Source organism: Chanodichthys erythropterus, chromosome 12 (genome assembly GCF_024489055.1).
Source record: "Chanodichthys erythropterus isolate Z2021 chromosome 12, ASM2448905v1, whole genome shotgun sequence".
NCBI classification, from domain to species: domain Eukaryota; kingdom Metazoa; phylum Chordata; class Actinopteri; order Cypriniformes; family Xenocyprididae; genus Chanodichthys; species Chanodichthys erythropterus.
The window spans coordinates 37,165,108-37,183,540 of NC_090232.1; the positions used below are offsets into that span (position 1 = coordinate 37,165,108).

Sequence of the window (18,433 nt, forward strand, 5' to 3'; positions counted from 1 at the left end):
ATGTCATTTCCTGGTGAATTCCTGTCAGAGGAGCAGTTTACCTGTTCCATTTGCCTAGACGTCTTCACCAATCCTGTGTCAACACCCTGTGGCCACAGCTTCTGTTCATCATGTATCACTTCCTACTGGGAAGGCCAGGGAAAAAGCTGCTTCTGTCCTTTGTGCAAGGAAAGCTTCCGCAAGCGCCCTGAGCTCCACATCAATCACACGCTCAAGGAGATCACAGAGCAGTTTAAACGGATGGCGGAGACCACTATGAGCGCACCCAGAAGTGCACCTGCAGATTTACCCTCCAATCCTTTCTCTGCAGCGAAGCCTGGAGGGCAGCACAGACCGGTAGCGCTACCCAGTGGGCTATTGCCAGAGATGAAGAGCCGCTTCCAAAGAACATCATCCAGTGAGCTTTTGGCATCCCATGATGCTTCTGCTCTGCCTCCAGCCAAGACACCTAAACGAAACTTTAGTGTGCATGGAGTGAGTGGAGCAGGTTCCAATGGGCCACAGTGTCCCAGGCATGGGTATAGTTTGGAGCTGTTCTGCAAGTCTGACCAAACATGTATTTGCACATTATGTGCAGAGAGGGAACATTATGGACATTCTGTGATGGAGGCCAAGAGAGAGATGAATATTAAGAAGGTTAGTGTGAGAATGTAATATTGAGGTGGGCTCAGTGTCAGTGTTTATTTATGTATGCATCCATTTTAACAATTCATATCTCTGCTCAGTCCCAGTTGCGTATCTTGGAGGTGGAGCTACAAGGATTGATCACAGTCAGAGAGAAGAAGATAGAAGAGATCCAAACATCACTTGCAGAAATTCAAGTGTGTGCATCTATGTCATATAATGTTTTAAAGGAGTAGTTCACACAAAAATGAAAATGTCATTTACTCATCTTCATTTTGTTCCAAACCCATATGCTGTTTTTATCCTATGAAACACAAAAGGGGATTTTTTTGAAGAATCTTCACATGACCATATATGTTAAAGTCAGCATGAAACGGAAGCTTGCAATACCTTTTTCTTCCCTGTTGTGGCGTATATATCTGATTGAAGTGGCTTCTCGAACAAAAAAAAGTAGGATGGGACTTGATTTTGTCCATTTGGATTGATTGGCTTTGATGTCATGTGAGTGACAGGTTGTCCTACCCTCACTCTAGTAAACGTCAACAGAGAAGAGATGTTGAGGGAGGGGAAGTTACCTATTTTAAAAGAGTAATTATGTGTACAAATAAATCATTTATAATAAATACCTCATTATTCCTTAAAAAAAGAATAGTCAATTTTGATTTCATGATGATTTTAAACTCTACACGCAGAAAAATAATAGCTCAAAAGTCACTGGGGCGGTTCCCTTTCAAAAGCCCTGTCAATCTTTTTTTTTTTTTTTTTTTTTTTTTTTGAATAGATTTCGCCCACAAACATTTGTTGAACAACAGTAAATGTGATCACACCTATAGTCTTCTGAAGTCACGCAAGCTTTGTGACAGCAACAGACCAAAATTTAAGTTGTTTATTCACTTATTTTTCAGAGTAATGACTTCAGCTATTTTTTGTACAAACCAAATCTTCACAGACCAAAATCCATATGGGCTGAAAGGGATAGTTCATCAAAAATGAAAATTTTCGCATCATTTATTCACCCTCATGTTGTTTCAAACCTGTATGAGTTCTACTGTTGAACGCAAAATAAAGTATTTTAAATTATATTGGTAATCAAGCAGTTGACATTAGCATTGACTTCTACAGTAGGAAAAAAATGGCTATGGTCAACTGTCTGATTACCAACATTCTTTAAAATATCTTCAACAGAAGAAAGAAATTCATGCAGGTTTGTAACAACATGATGGTAAATGAGTAAATGATGACAATTTTAATTTTTGGGTGAACTATCCCTTTAACTGTCACAGTCACCATTAACTGTTGCTGTGTGGAAAAGATGTTTGTGAATATTCTTCAAAGTCTCCAATTTTTGTTCCACAGAAGAAAGTCATATAGGTTTAAAGGACAAGAGGGTGAGTAAATGATGATAGAATTTTTCATGTTTGGGTGAACTATGCCTTTAAATATTTTATCTATACTTAAGCATTTCCTCACCCTCATAATTTTCTTTATTTACATTCTTATCTACTGGTTTCTACTACAATATTTTCTCACTTCATTTCCTTGCTACAAGGTGAATGCAGAGCGAGAGAAAGCAGGAACAGTGAGTATGTTTGCTGAGTTGATGAAAGCTGTTGAGAAGTCCCAGGCTGAACTTCTGGAGGTGGTGGAGATGGGACAGCGGGCTGCCGAACTGCGCTCTCAGGCCTTCATACGTGAGCTGCAAACGGAGATGTCAGAACTTAAACAAAGATGCAGCAACCTCAACCAGCTGACCCAATCCCAAAATCATCTTACCTTCTTCAAGGTCTCATTTGAATCCAGACTTGAACTGTTTTAGTTATTGATAGTCGAGAAATTGTTGCATATATTCTTAAATATTTTAACATGTCAAAGTCAATTGTATTGTTCGTTTTTTATTTTATACTCCAATATTTTATTTATTGTCGTTTCTTCTCAGACATATCCAGCCTATAGTAGTTTACCTGTGACAAAGAGCTGGGCAGAAGTGGCCTTGACCCCTGACCCCACTGCAGGGGCAGTGCTGAGAAATGTCACTCAGATGGTGGAGGAGGTTCAGGAAAAGCTGAGGAGACTGTCTGCGATCTGTAAGAGAAAGTTCCTTCCTGAAACATCCTGACATCATACTGAATGCACATTCATGTACTGTATTTCACATTGCACATGGTTCATGTGAACAAAACGAGAACATCTTTGACTCAATAGCACTTCCGATGCTTCACCTCACCAAACATATTAATTGTTTAAAACCCACAGGGATTTTAAGAAAAAAATTAACATTGTTTTCAGTCATATTCATGGTATGTATTGTTGTATTGTCAGGTTTGTACACTTCCACGGAAAACTCACAGGAATTACATCAACAAAGTAAGTTTTTTTTTTTCTTCACTTTTTTGGTATTTTTCAGCGTGTACTCCAATTTCAGCAAAATCATAAAAGTTTCACAGAGTTTTAATGTCACTTGTCATGAACTGCTCCGAGACTCAAGGCTGAGGATCCAAACGCTGTAGTTTATTGAAAGGATAATCCACAGTCGTAGTCCAAAAACAGGCAAGAGGTCAAAAGCACAGGGTAAACAGTCAAAACAATGACAGAGTCCAAGGCACAGGCAAACAAAGAAATCCAGGGCAAAAGATCAAAACCAACACACAGGGAACCAGGATACAAGGCTCAGAAATGCAGTAAAAACACATACAAGACTTCGCAATTAATGACAGAATGATCCAGGCTTACATGTAGGCAGGGACTGACAAGGCAATGAGAACCAGCTGAGAACAATCAAGCATGAGACCAAGCAGAGAATTATGGGAAGTGTAGTTCAGGACAAAATAACATTGAACAAGTAAGTGCCCTCTGGTGGACATCTTCACATAATCATCTCACGCTTTTGCTTTTGACAGTATCAGGGGAAATCTTCTTAATATTATCAGTGTTGAAATGTTATTGCTGTGTAATATTTTTTTGAAAAAGTGTTTTTTTTTTTTACAAGTTTCTTTGATAAATAGAAAGTTCAAAAGAGCCACGTTTATTTGAAATACATTTTTTGTAACATTATTAATGTCTTTTATGCATCTTTGCTGAATAAAATAAATAAGTGATTTTATTTTATTTTTTAAACTAACTTAACCCAAACTTTTGAATGGTAGTGTATCATGGTTTCCAAAAAAATATTAAGCAGCACATTTATATTAATAATAAATGTTTCTTGAGCAGCAAATCAGCATATTAGGATGATTTTTGAAGGATCATGTGACACTGAAGAATGGAGTAATGATGCTGAAAATTCAGCTTTGCATCACAGGAATAAATTACATTTTAAAATATATTCAAATAGAAAACACTTATTTTAAATTGTAATAATATTTCACAATATTACTGTTTTTACTGTATTTTTCATCAAATAAATGAAGCCTTGGTGAGTATAAAAGATTTATTTCAAAAATATTAAAAATCCATATTGTTCCAGACTTTAGTAGTGTATGATTAGGGTGGCTCTGTGCTTTACTAAGTCTTTTACAAAGCCACTTAATTGTGCAATTTTTTATTTTAAAAGTAATATTTTTCTTCTGCTTTTCTTTAACTGTAGAAGTGTGGATAGCGCCGGAATTTGCAAGTATGAGATCATTTTTTATACTCTGCACATCATAAGATACTCTAAATATTTATGTCCCCACTTTCATTTGTATGCCTGCGATCATTGTGTTTTCAACTCTTCTGTTTCTCTCCTCAGTGGACGTGACCCTAGATCGAGACTCAGCCCATCCACGTCTGATCATCTCTGAGGATGGAAAGCAGGTGCGCTGCAGTGACCGCTACCAGATGGTGCCAGACACACTCGAACGATTCGACCGTGTGGTGTGTGTACTTGGCCGCCAAGGTATCATCTCTGGCTGCCATTACTGGGAGGTCTTGGTGGGTGAGAAGACAGACTGGGATTTGGGCATTGCCAGCCGCTCTATAAACAGGAAAGGAAAAATAGCTGCAAACCCAGCTAATGGATTCTGGTTCCTAAGCCTGCGTGACAAGAATGAATTTGTCTTTCGCACAGAACCATCGACGCCTATAAACATAACCCCAAAACCGCAAAGTGTTGGTGTGTATGTGGACTATGAAAAAGGTCAATTGTCCTTTTATAATGCGGAAACAAAGTCACTGATATTTACATTCATAGACACCTTTACAGAGACTTTATATCCTTTCTTCAGCCCATGCACCAACAAATCTGGCAAAAATGAGGCACCCCTTATCATATGCCCTGCCTATTCAGCTGACCCAAGCTGGCTGACTGAAAAATGACAGAGTAGTGGTATGAAAAAAAAATAAAAATAATAATAAATATATATATATATATATATATATATATATATATATATATATATATATATATATATATAGCTCACAGATTTTATTTACTTTAGTTATTTAATTCCAATTCAAATGATATTTTTTATGGTTTTAATTTACAATCCATGTGATAATTTCATTGATTTTATTGCTTTATATATATATATATATATATATATATATATATATATATATATAATATTCAACAAAACATTAAACAGTTCATCTTTTATAGACTTATGAAAGGTTTGAAATTTAAATGAATTTGACACTGAATAATAAAACATTGAGTGCTGATCTTACATGTAATTGTAAAATAACCTCCCATTTAATTTGTATTTAGCTTAACCAAGCATTAAAAATGTATAAAGTTCAAATATGTGTTTGGTATGTTATAGTAAAACAAAAATAAATGTGAATAATAATAAAAGTTGAATCTGTATACAGTATAGGTGACTGCATCTCCTATTTCTGGGTTGTCTTTACTCTTTGAATCTCTGCAGTCTGGAGGGATTATGTATAGTCCTGCATGCATGACAAACCAAAAGGAAATAATGTACAGTACAGGATTTTTTGCAAGCCAGGGACTTTATGTTACACAATAGTCTAATAATAAAAAATAATTTTGCCTTTCATCAATAATTCACAATTCTTTTCATATTCTTCCAAAAGCACTCGTGTTGCTTCATAAAACTGTAGTTAAACCACTGGAGTCGCATGGATTACTTTAAAGGATTAGTCCACTTTCAAATAAAATTTTCCTGATAATTTACTCACCCCCATGTCATCCAAGATGTTCATGTCTTTCTTTCATGAGTTGAAAAGAAATTAAGGTTTTTCATGAAAACATTCCAGGATTTTTCTCCTTATAGTGGACTTCAATGGAGCCCAAACGGTTGAAGATCAAAATTACAGTTTCAGTGCAGCTTCAAAGGGCTTTAAATGATACCAGATGAGGAATTAGTGTCTTATCTAGTAAAACGATCTGTCATTTAAAAAAAAATACAACTGCATATGCTTTATATAAACAAATATTCGCCTTCCAAGTGCTTCCGCCAAAACCGCAGTTTCGTATTCTTCAAAAAGCTTACGCAGTATGTCCTACGCCTTCCTTATTCAACTTACAGTTGAATAGTTTTTTTCCGTAAGTAGCATTTGTGTTTATATAAAGCAGTTGTATTTTTTCGAAAATGACTGATCGTTTCTCTAGATAAGACCCTATTTCCTCATCTGGTATTGTTTAAAGCCCTTTGAAGCTGCACTGAAACTGTAATTTTGACCTTCAACCCTTTGGAGTCCATTGAAGTCCACTATAAGGAGAAAAATCCTGAAATGTTTTCATCAAAATCCTTAATTTATTTTCGACTGAAGAAAGAAAGACATGAACATCTTGGATGGCATGGGGGTGAGTAAATTATCAGGGAAATTTTATTTGAAAGTGAACTAATCCTTTAAGGATGTCTTTACTACCTTTCTGGAGTTTGAAAGTGGTAGTTTGCATATAGGCTGTTGATGGAAGCAAAGAAAGCTCTCAGATTTGATTAAAAAAGATCTTCATTTATGTTCCGAAGATGAACAAAATTCTTTCGACATGAGTAATTATTGACAGAATTTTCATTTTGGGGTGAACTAATAAACCTTTAAAGCAGCAACAGCATGTTTTTATGTATTGCAATGCATCTTTGATTTTGGCTGACCATTTATTGTATTTCATTCTATTATTGCCAGCAAGCACCTCATTTATATACATATTGAATTTGCAGTGCTGAGTATCAGGACACTGATAGCCAGGGGCTCTGGGACACTGGTCTGGACTTAAATCCATCGTTGTTCCGCTCTTCTTGTTGGCACATTGCATGTATATATAATGAGAGAGGAAGAAAAAGAGAGATAGACGTTAAGTAACCATCAGTAACCAATAGCTGCAGCTCCTTTCTTGTGACCGCGCGTAGCGTCAGACCTGCTGCACGCTGCGTTCGAGGGGACTGATGGCACAGCGCTTCAGGCAACGCCACAAACCTGCACCTACTGTACAGTACATTCAAGATAAGTAAGTTTGATTTACATTGTATTTCCTCTTAGTATTATTTTGATATTAAACTATGTGTGTATAGTCTACGTGCACGCGCACACAGTTCAAAGCCTCATTGCAGAATTTCAGTTTTTAAGTGGGACATATTAATAGAAGACTCAAAATTCCCTCCTAAAGTCGGTCTGTTGTTGAATAATTCTGGAATAAACTGCCTTTAGAAGACGTGTATTTATAATTCTGTTCAAACCTAACATAAGCTATATGATTAATAGACAAAACATTTTCGCTGAACCAGTTACTCTTTTAATGTCAAATTGTTTTTTTATACTGTCAGTGGTGCCGTACGGGACACTGGCACGCGACGCCCAGTGTTATTCCATTTTTACACAGAATATAACATAATGTACTTTAATAAATTATGAACGAGAGATGCCTTGTCGTCAAGCGCTGCTATCGCAGGTTTTGTTTATCCACTAAAGCCGGATTCCTCGGGGACGCCCCATATTAAAAATCGACATCTCTATAACTTGCGTCGCCCATCTCACCGATTTCAGAGCGATTATTATTGCATAAGCCGCTTTTTTCTTACCGTCATATTTGACGTGATTTTGCAGGGGTGGTTTGGAAGAATGGCTGGGTATAGGTCAGTCGGGATGAGAGCGGTATCATAAGCCTCTTTAGTTTGAATGCGAGTGTCATTCTCTGAAATAACCTTGACTGAACTGGTGTAATGATCCCGGTTAAGCCTAAGATTTTCATGTGAAATTGCTGTTTGGGTCACTACTAATCAAGATGGATCTGGAATCCCATCTGCGTGCATGATCTACAGGGAAACAATCAGGGACAGCTTTACCTCTCTGCAGTTCTTCACTCAAGTACATCATTTATGGCACAAAACAAAGATTACAGTGTGCAATGATGTGATTACAACAGCTTCAAATTGGCAATTAGGATTGATTCTATAAATTTGCCAAAACATTTTTTAAGGGTGCACACACTATTAAAAGTTTTAAACTTCAAGATATGAACAGCAGTTTTGTAAAATAATGTATGTTTTATGGTTTTGTTGTTGTTGTTGTTTTATCATGGGCGTGGCCATGCCATATGCACCGATAAGGCATAACATTGTGACCACCTTCCTAATATTATGTTGGTCCCCCTTTTACTGCCAAAACAGCCCTGACCCCTCGAGGTAGACTCCATAGACCCCTGAAGGTGTGCTGTGGTATCTGGCACCAAGATGTTAGCAGCAGATCCTTCAAGTCCTGTAAGTTCTGAGGTGGAGCCTCCATGGATTGGAGTTGTTTGTTCAGCACATCCCACAGATGCTTGATTGGATTGAGATCTGGGATATTTGGAGGCCAAGTCAACACCTCAAACTTGTTGTTGTGCTCCTCAAACCATTCCTGAACCATTTTTGCTTTGTGGGAGGGCACATTATCCTGCTGAAAGAGGCCACAGCCATCAGGGAATACCATTTTCATGAAAGGGTGTACATGGTCTGCAACAATGCTTAGGTAGGTGGTACGTGTCAATGGATGGCAGGATCCAAAGGTTTCCCAGCAGAACATTGCCCAAAGCATCACACTGCCTCCGCTGGCTTGCCTTCTTCTCATAGTGCATCCTGGTGCCATGTGTTTCCCAGGTAAGAGACGCACCCAGCCATCCACATGATGTAAAAGAGAACATGATTCATCAGACCAGGCCACCTTCTTCCATTGCTCCGTGGTCCAGTTCTGATGCTCACGTGCCCACTGTTGGCACTTTCGGCGGTGGACAGGGGTCAGCATGGGCACCCTGACTGGTCTGCAGCTATGCAGCCCCATACGCAACAAACAGCGATGCACTGTGTATTCTGACACCTTTCTATCAGAACCAGCATTAACTTCTTGAGTAATTTGAGCTACATTAGCTCATCTGTTGGATCGGACCACATGGGCCATCCTTCGCTCCACACGTGCATCAGTGAGCCTTGGCCGCCCATGACCCTGTCGCCGGTTCACCACTGTTCCTTCCTTGGACCTCTTTTGATAGATACTGACCACTGCAGACTGGGAACACCCCACAAGAGCCGCAGTTTTGGAGATGCTCTGACCCAGTCGTCTAGCCATCACAATTTGGCTCTTGTCAAACTCGCTCAAATCCTTACGCTTGCCCATTTTTCCTGCTTGTAACACCTTTGAGGACAAAATGTTCACTTGCTGCCTAATATACAGGTGCTGTGATGAACAAATAATCAGTGTTATTCACTTCACCTGTCAGTGCTCATAATGTTATGTCTGATCGGTTTGTGTCTGTATATATATATATATATATATATATATATATATATATATATATATATATATATATATATAATATATATAGTATTTTTAACATTCTCCCTCCATCAGGTGCAATGCAAATTTTATGGTCTTTAACATACATGCAGGTTATTTCCCCAACCTCTAAATTATTAATTGCGTGTCCCACAAGATTTGCATTTCATTGATATTGTAGCAAATTCCCACTGGGTTAAACACCACAGGATGGAGGTCCCCCACAACTGTAATGCTTTATTATCATCATTAGTTCTCAGTAGAAATTGAGGTTAATATGGCGAATCATCTGAGTAATCTTTTATGAGGCCTGTTATTTGGCATGCCAATTATTATCCTTCTCCTCCAATTCAGAATATAGAACCAATTTGTTTCCTGGAATGTCAAAATCAAGCTAAACATGAAAATAAAACTCCAAGGAAATAAGATTCCAAAAATTAAGTACTTGTAATAAGATAATGTTATGTATTAAAATGCTCGTAATCAGACTACAGCTATTTTTTTGTTGATTACATGATTACATGTTATTCTCACAATGACAGTAAATTATTCATAATCCACTGATTCTCCCTACTACTACTTTATTTTGTAAATTTTCCTTTCTAAAAAAAATTCTACTGCTTATATACGTTCAGAAGCTCTTCCAGGTTTGTGGAATTGCACACAGCGACCAGCCACTAGTCATGTGACACTGAAAACTGAGACCTACAGCATGATCACTGGATTTACAGGAATCATTTCACTTTTAAGAAGTGTTTTCTCAACATTGCATATCAGCTCCTGATGAACACATTCATTATAATTAAAATTATCACTCAGTAAGTCATTTAACCATGTATTACTGTATCTGGAAGGCTTTTGTTTTTTAAACACATTAATATGTACAAATTCACATTTCATATTTACATGCAATGCAGGGATTCCCAACTTTTTTGTCAGCTGAACCTCTTTGACCTAATATATTTACTTGTACCCCCAGAGATTTTAAGTTAATAAGTCAAATATAAAATTAAGTCAATAATAATAACAACAATAATAATAATAATACATATAAATATATATATATTTTTTTAATTTAATTAATAGCTTTTCATTAAATTCACAAACCACTGCAGTTCCCAATTCTGGGAAACCCGGAAGTAATTTAATATGTAAAGCACTTCATGTTGTTGATAACAAAGAATTGAATATATTTTCTGTCTCTTTGTATTTTTATATCAATATGACAATATGTACAATATTACAATATCTACAATTTCTGTAGTCATTACAGTATATGTATATTTGTGTGTGTGTGTGTGTGTGTGTGTATATATATATATATAGGACATTATAGGATCACAATTCACAGGCATCTTCTGTTCCTCTGCAGGGTTTATTCTCTGTGACTCAATATCTGTTATTTGGAGATGAAATCACATTGACGGCAATAATCATCCCTTGATTTCCCTGGCCTTATGTCGACATGGCAACAGGAAGGAAAAGTCAGTGTCTATTCTGTGTTCCCTAATGTCTGTCAGAATGTGTGTGTATGTGTGTGTATATATACATTTTTTACATAATAGTAAAAAAAATGCTGGACATTATGATTTGATCTAAATGTGCTTTAGGCCTATATATTTATAGATCCTGATTTCTCGTTGTCTCAACACTTTCAGAGTGTGTTTGTTCTAGCAGCTCTCCCACACTGGGTGCAGCCTGCATTAATCATCTCAGCATGTATCTTCTGGTCCAGTATCCATCTTTGTGATATTAACTCCATGCTTTCTCTTCACCAGGCTCCACTTCAAAAGGTGGAGTACATTTCCCTGATGATGACGAAGATGCTCCCATTAACAATAGCTGTGATGAAAAGCTTCAGGATAAACTCATTACTGCTCTACCAGAGCCTGATGGTGCATATCTTGTTAAGGTGAAAGAAAGCATTTTCTCCTGTCTTGAGTTAAAAAATAAGCAAAGAAAAAAAGATATTATTTTTCAATAAAATGTAATAGTCTAAAAAAAAACATTGCCAGTATAAGATGTGTTGCATGCTGAAATCACTGTCTGCTTAACTCTTTATTCAGGTGGGATTTTTAAGGAGCCATCACAAATATGAAATCATCTTTTCTTTGCCCCAAGTCCCAACACTGGGCAAAGATGTCACCCTTTCCCCTGCGCTTCGTACTACGGCAAAACCACGGCTACGTGCAACACGCATCACTCCACGCCCTGAGGGTATGCATTTTTGTGGTGGTCTTAAACCAGCTTTTACTATACAGATAGTCTTACCACCCTTGAATGTTTATATATCCATATAAACACTATTGAGAGGTGTTGAGCTGTTCAACAGAGCTACTTACAGAAGACTTATTACAAACAGAGTCCCAATGGAGCAACCTGGGTTAAGTGCCCTACTTAGGAGTAATGAACAATACTTGTGATTTTGAAAGTCTTGCTTGGGATTGAACAAGCAACATTTGTTATTCCTAACCATTCACAATGAAATCAAAATTGACAATTCTTATTTATTTATGGAATATTGCAGTAAATGATTTATTCGTGATTTGTCATGTGCCCTCATAATATTTAATCAAAGTAACTTCCCTTTCCTCTTGCAGCGACATCTCTTATTGTAGCAAGGTTTGTGTTCAGGGAAGAAAGAGGTGGGAACCAGCGAACGTTCAACATAAAATTTATTCTCAAAAATAAAACAAAACGAAAGTAAAGCAGTAGCCCCTCATGGACGACTGCCTCATATAAACAAAATAAAACACAACATAAAGTCCAGGCCTGGTCCTCTCTTGTCCGACAGTGTCGTCACTCCTCCTTTTATCCTTCCGGATCTTCCCTTATTTGTTTTTTTATATGTACGGGCCACAAGAAAAATGTTAAGAAGACTGTTATATACCATTATCAGAACATTTTGAAGTAAATTCAGCTCTCATCGGACAGGCTCAACGTGACATTTTTCTTTATCAATAATTGCTCGCAAAATGATGGACAGCAATTCACATTTCAAGTACTGTCCTACATTTTGGATGTTCAAGAGGCCATTTCACTTGGATATATGTTACAATTATAGGAAAGAAAAACTATCACAACTTCCGTTTCCTGCTGACTTTAGGTTAGTTCACAATCAGCAAAAAAGGGTCAATTTTCCATTGTCAATGGTGTAGCGATGTATGAAGCACTACTCACATAGAAATCATTTACAAACCAAGCAGCCTCCTGTTGGTCAGCATGGCACATTCGCATGACAGCATAAGCATCTGTGCGGGGAACGTTTTCGCCTTTGCTCGGATTGCTATTGAAATAAATTGGAAGTTGCCTGCGAAAATTTCGCAGAGCAGCAGTAAATGTGACCACAACTTCAGGCTTCCTTGATGACTCAATGAAGGATGTGAAATGACAGAAAACATGCATTCATGCACATGCACCACTAGATATATGTAGCTAAAACTAAGCAATAACATACTGTAAATAATATGAAAAGGTTATAAAACGTACAATACCAGTCAAAAGTTTGGAATAATTAACATTATTTTTCATGATTTTGAAAGACTAAGGCTGCATTTATTTGCTCAAAATACAGTAAAAAAAAATCGTTTTCTACTTGATTATATTTTAAAATGTCTTTCTGTGATGGCAAAACTGAATTTTCAGCATCATAACTCCAGTCCTCAGTGTCACATGGTCCTTCAGAAATCATTCTAATAAGATGATTTGGTGCTTAATTATTATCATTATTATCAAAAATCTTAATTATTACAAACTTTTAACCAGTAGTGTAAGCACTATCAGAGCAAGACTGTCTGTACCCCTGATGGGTAATAAAACATCAAGCCAAATGCTAGACGTCATGTTACGATCAATAGTCACACTCCCATTTCAATCCGTCATCGATCTCTCCATTAGCTGAAACACATTTAGTGCGTTTATAGTGGTGTCATTTTTCCCACAGTTGAATCTCTAGGGAAATCTAAAGTAGGTTTGCCGTATCCGAGAATACAATTTGCCTTCTAAAAGAAGATGCTAGCACTCTGCACTCAGTTAAATGATTGTTTCTCTATGATAATTTTGATCTTCAATCTTATGCTGGTCATTGATGCTTTTACCTATCTTTTTTATTGTCACTGTTATTTTGTGTTGTCTTGCTATCTTTATCCATCCCACTCATTGTCTTCCATCTTTCTCTGCCCTTTTTAAGGGGGAGTGAAGGTGGTTTGTGAGTACATCGCTCAGCAGGAGGGAGTGGTACAGGAGGAACTCACCCTGGTCAACAGGAGCAGAAGGGACAGCAGCATTAAAGTTAGATTACAGGCCAGAGTTATGGGTGAGACACACTCTCTACACACACTCACTGCCAACAGATCTCTAGACATTCATAACAGAGCGTGAAGTGAAGTGTGTTGTTTTTGGTCCAGCAGTTGTCTCTGAATATTAAGCTGGGATAGCAGACATTATTTAAAAAATAAATAAATGAAAATAAAGTTGGTAACACTTTACAATAAGCTTCATTATTGAAAATAATAAACTCTCTAAAGCCCTCCTTTCCATGAGCCTACTTTGCTCTGATCTAGTCCTTAAAGCTACAACAAGTGTTTGAGGGTAGGTCAAAGTAGACGTTGTTTGCGGGCAGCCAATGAAGACCATAGGCTGGTATTATGCAAATTTGTTACAAACCTATATAGGTTGCAGGAAGTAAGACTGGAATTACTGACTAATAACTTTAAAACTTTGCAGACCTTTTACATTCACAAACAGCCACAGTGGCATGAAAAAGTATGTGAACCCCTTGCAGAATCTGTGAAAATGAGAATTTTAATAAAATAAGAGGGGTAATAAAAAATGCATGTTATTTATTGTTTAGTACTGTCCTGAGTAAGATATTTTACATAAAAGATGTTTGCATTTAGTTCACAAGACAAAACAATAGCTGAATTTATTGAAATAACCCCATTCATAAGTATGTGAACCATTGATTTTCAATACTGTGTGTGGTTACCTGATGATCCACGACTGTTTTTTTTTGTTTTGTGATGGTTGTTCATGAGTCTCTTGTTTGTCCCGAACAGTTAAACTGAGCTCTGTTCTTCAGAAAAATCCTCCAGCTCCTGCAGATTCTTCAGTTTTCAAGCATTTTTGCATATTTGAACCCTTTCCAGCAGTGACTGTATGATTTTGAGATTCATCTTTTCACACTGAGGACAACTGAGGGACTCAAACTCAACTATTAAAAAAGGTTCAAACATTCACTGATGCTCCAGAAGGAAACACGATGCATTAAGAGCCGAGGGGTGAAAACTTTGAATTTGAAGATCAAGGTAAACTGTACTTAATTTTTCTGCCGGGAAACATGCAAGTATCTTCTGTTGCTTCCGAAGGGCAGTACTAAATGAAAACCAATGTTTAAACAAATTAAGAAAAATTGTGGCATCTTCATCCTGTTCAAAAGTTTTCACCCCTCGGCTCTTAATGCATCGTGTTTCCTTCTGGAGCATCAGTGAATGTTTGAACCTTTTTTAATAGTTGTGTTTGAATCCCTCAGTCGTCCTCAGTATGAAAACACAGATCTCAAAATCATACAGTCACTGCTGGAAAGGGTTCAAATACTCAAAAGATGCTGGAAAACTGATGAATCTGCAGGAGCTGGAGGATTTTTCTGAAGAACAGAGCTCAGTTTAACTGCTCAGGACAAACTCATGAACAACCATCAAACAACATAAAAACAGTCAATGATCATCCAGTTAACCACACACAGTATTGAGAATCAATGGTTCACATACTTATGAATGGGGGTTATTTTAATAAATTCAGCTATTGTTTTGTCTTGTGTACTAAACAAAAAATAACATGCATTTTTTATTATCCCTCTTATTTTATTAAAATAATTCTTATTTTCACAGATTCTGCAAGGGGTTCACATACTTTTTCATGCCACTGTATATTACACTACATGAAATGTAATATCCGAAAAAGCAGTTTAATTAACACAACATAATAATGAGCCATTTATTAATAATAAGATTATATAATCCTGTAGGAGTATTGTTCATTGTTAGTTTATTTAAACTATTATATTTAGCTTGTTAACAAATGAAACCTTGTTATAAATTGTTACCAACTTATTATACACATAACCTTTAATTTTGTCAAACAAGTAATCTACCACTCGAAACTTTCTAATCTGCCTGGGAAACAATAACAGAATTGGTAATATTACTATTTTTGGTAATATTTTGTAGTAAGGACACTGAATTAGATTTATATATATATATATGCCAAAAAGTTTTCAGTTTGATGCTTAGAATTGTTAGGAAACATTAAAGGGTTAGTTCACCCAAAAATGAAAATTCTGCCATTAATTACTCCCCCTCATGTTGCTCCACACACGTAAGACTTTCGTTAATCTTCAGAACACAAATTAAGATATTTTTGATGAAATCCGATGGCTCAGTGAGGCCTGCATTGCCACGAAGATAATTAACACTTTCAGATGCCCAGAAAGCTACTAAAGACGTATTTAAAACAGTTCATGTGACAACAGTGGTTCAACCTTAATGTTATAAAGCAATGAAAATACTTTTTGTGCTCCAAAAAAAATAAAAAATAAAAAAAATAACGACTTATCTATGACAATATCTAGTGATGGGTGATTTCAAAACACTGCTTCATGAAGCTTTGAAGCTTTACAAATCTTTTGTTTCGAATCAGTGGTTCGGAGCGCGTATCAAACTGCAAAAATCACGTGAACCATTGCAATTTCAAAACACTTAATGACGTAACAAAGCTTCGTTTACTGAAATCATGTGACTTTGGCACTCCGAACCATGATTCGAAACAAAAGATTCGTAAAGCTTCGAAGCAGTGTTTTGAAACACCATCATTAGATGGAATACAAAAAAGTATTCACGTCATTTCATAACATTAAGATTGAACCACTGTAGTCACATGAACTGTTTTAAATACATCTTTAGTAGCTTTCTGGGCATTTAAAAAATGTTAATTGTCTTGCTGGCAACGCAGGCCTCACTGAGACATCGCATTTTATAAAAAAATATCTTAATTTGTGTTCCGAAGATGAACAAAGGTCTTATGGGTGTGAAACGACATGAGGGTGAGTACTTAATGACAGAATTTTCATTTTTGGGTGAACTAACCCTTTACGTTAGAATAACTAAAATAAGAATCTACCTATTGTCTTTCACAGAGCGCCACCACGGGACACCAATGTTACTTGATGGAGTGCGGTGTGTTGGTGAAGAAAAACACACAAAATAATGACATAAAGATGTGGCTAAACCAGTTTGTGTAAATGATGAGAATAAACTGAAAAGAATACACATGAGAATGTGAACAAACCATGTCACCCCTATCCTGGAAGATCACAGATTCATCTGATTTGTTTCTGCACTAACACAAAAATAGAGCCACTATTTTAGAGGCTGCTTATCATGTATGCTAATGGAATCACAAATTTGACTTTAGTTTTAAATGAGTTGTAAAGGTCATGGGTTTTTATTACAGCAGAATTTCATTAAAAAGCAATTTAAAGAGAAAAGCAATACCAATGCACCTGGTCAAGGATAACATATGTCAGAAGTTCAGCTTAGTTCAGCTATGTGCTGTTTGGTAGCCTGAGTATGAGTAGTTATTAATTCACTCTAGAATTTTACATGAAGCTTCTAATTTGGATCAGCTTGTTACTGTGTTGAATTTAAAGTGTGATTCAAGAACACTCACTGCTTTAGTTATTTTGCAAGTTCTTACTGAACCTCATCATAGTATTGCCTGAAGAAAATAATGTGTGCATAATCATGTGCATCATATACACTGTGTATACATAATTAATAATAATATATAATCATATTTTTATTCTAGAAAAAGTCATTATTTTTGTCTTCTTGTCATTTATATGGAAATATGATAGACCAAGACACTGGACTCCCACGGAAGGTCATTTTAAAGAGGACCTATTATGCTCTTTTACAATGGCTTGATTTTGTTAAAATAGGTATTCATGCTTGAATGTTTTTTTCACGTATGTGATATTGTTGCAGCACCTCTCTTCCCAGTCTGTCAGTAACGCTATGGGGTGCGTTTCCCATACAATGACGTAACTTGATGCTTCACTACCATAGTACGATGCATCGTTGAGCAAATCAACTAGCTAGTTACGGCTGTTTCCTGAAACCGTATTGTCGCAATCCTGACGTTCAGCCACGTTGGTGAATGATGTCAAGCAGGTGGTGGAATAATAATAACCTCTTTAAATGAATCCATTGGAGATCGAATCAATGCTAGATTTTTTTTGCTATAAATTATTTACATGGCATCTGATGACTAATTCTCATTTTTCTCAGTTATTTTGCTTTATTTCCCGATTGAATCATAGGCTCGTTCTAGAGCATAAACGCACATGCGCACTCTTCAAAAACGGTGCTTAAAATCTCTTGACAAACTAAAATATGTAAATGATATTTGTATATATTCAAAATAAAAGATATACATTGTACCTAATGTCAGCTTGCTTATTTTGCTCAAGATAAGGATTTATTAAGTCCACATGTCATAAACAAGAGCTGTCATTCCAACCACACATTTGTGGTGCAGTTTGCGAATATTTGTTTAAACTATGGTTTCAGGAAACACAAAATCATTGAAATATGTTAGTAACGACAGAACTTGCAATGTTAGTTGGCTAACGACGCTTTTGGGAAACACACCCCTTGTTTAGTTTCTTCTTCCGAAAAGCTCTGTGTGGTCTGATTGGTTGGCTGGACCAGTGCGTTGTGATTGGTCAACCGCTTCGAGTGTGTTTCGGAAATGTCATGCCCCTTTCAACAACTGCTAATGTAACTCAACCAGACCTGGCCCTATTATTTTGCGTATGTCTTGGGTGGGAGTTATTTAAATGAGAGATATAGTGACGTGTACGCTCCTGGAAGAAAACTCAAAGCGTTTCAGGGAGTTCAGAAACAGTGCTTACTGATATAGAGACATTGTGCTCTTTAAACTGCAGACATTTTTCATGCTCAAACAGCAACATTACACACAAAAGAAAATTGACAATGTAATAAAGCATATAGGTCCACTTTAACTTCTGTAGAAAACACGTGCTGCTAAATTTTTTGCA

At 36.6% G+C, this 18,433-nt stretch overlaps 2 protein-coding genes across 2 annotated transcripts; both read left to right on the forward strand.

Annotated features, from left to right (window-relative positions):
* On the forward strand, positions 1-4,917 carry btr01 (bloodthirsty-related gene family, member 1). Its single transcript, XM_067404115.1, has 7 exons — positions 1-636; positions 726-821; positions 2,174-2,407; positions 2,561-2,708; positions 2,944-2,988; positions 4,208-4,234; positions 4,352-4,917. The coding sequence occupies exons 1-7, from the start codon at positions 1-3 to the stop codon at positions 4,915-4,917; spliced, it is 1,752 nt and encodes a 583-aa protein (XP_067260216.1).
* Positions 4,918-10,780: 5,863 nt separating this feature from the next.
* On the forward strand, positions 10,781-16,578 carry LOC137033106 (adipose secreted signaling protein). Its single transcript, XM_067405220.1, has 5 exons — positions 10,781-10,799; positions 11,094-11,227; positions 11,382-11,532; positions 13,505-13,630; positions 16,508-16,578. Exons 1-5 carry the CDS (start codon positions 10,781-10,783, stop codon positions 16,576-16,578), a joined length of 501 nt encoding a protein of 166 aa, XP_067261321.1.
* The last annotated feature ends 1,855 nt before the right edge of the window (positions 16,579-18,433 follow it).

Coding starts and splice junctions, on each gene's coding strand:
- LOC137033106 (XM_067405220.1), top strand. Junction 11,228..11,381: donor ATGGTGCATATCTTGTTAAG/GTGAAAGAAAGC, acceptor CTCTTTATTCAG/GTGGGATTTTTAAGGAGCCA. Junction 11,533..13,504: donor CATCACTCCACGCCCTGAGG/GTATGCATTTTT, acceptor GCCCTTTTTAAG/GGGGAGTGAAGGTGGTTTGT.
- btr01 (XM_067404115.1), top strand. CDS start 1: ATGTCATTTCCTGGTGAATTCCTGTCAGAGGAGCAGTTTACCTGTTCC. Junction 637..725: donor GAGAGATGAATATTAAGAAG/GTTAGTGTGAGA, acceptor ATCTCTGCTCAG/TCCCAGTTGCGTATCTTGGA. Junction 4,235..4,351: donor GATAGCGCCGGAATTTGCAA/GTATGAGATCAT, acceptor TTCTCTCCTCAG/TGGACGTGACCCTAGATCGA.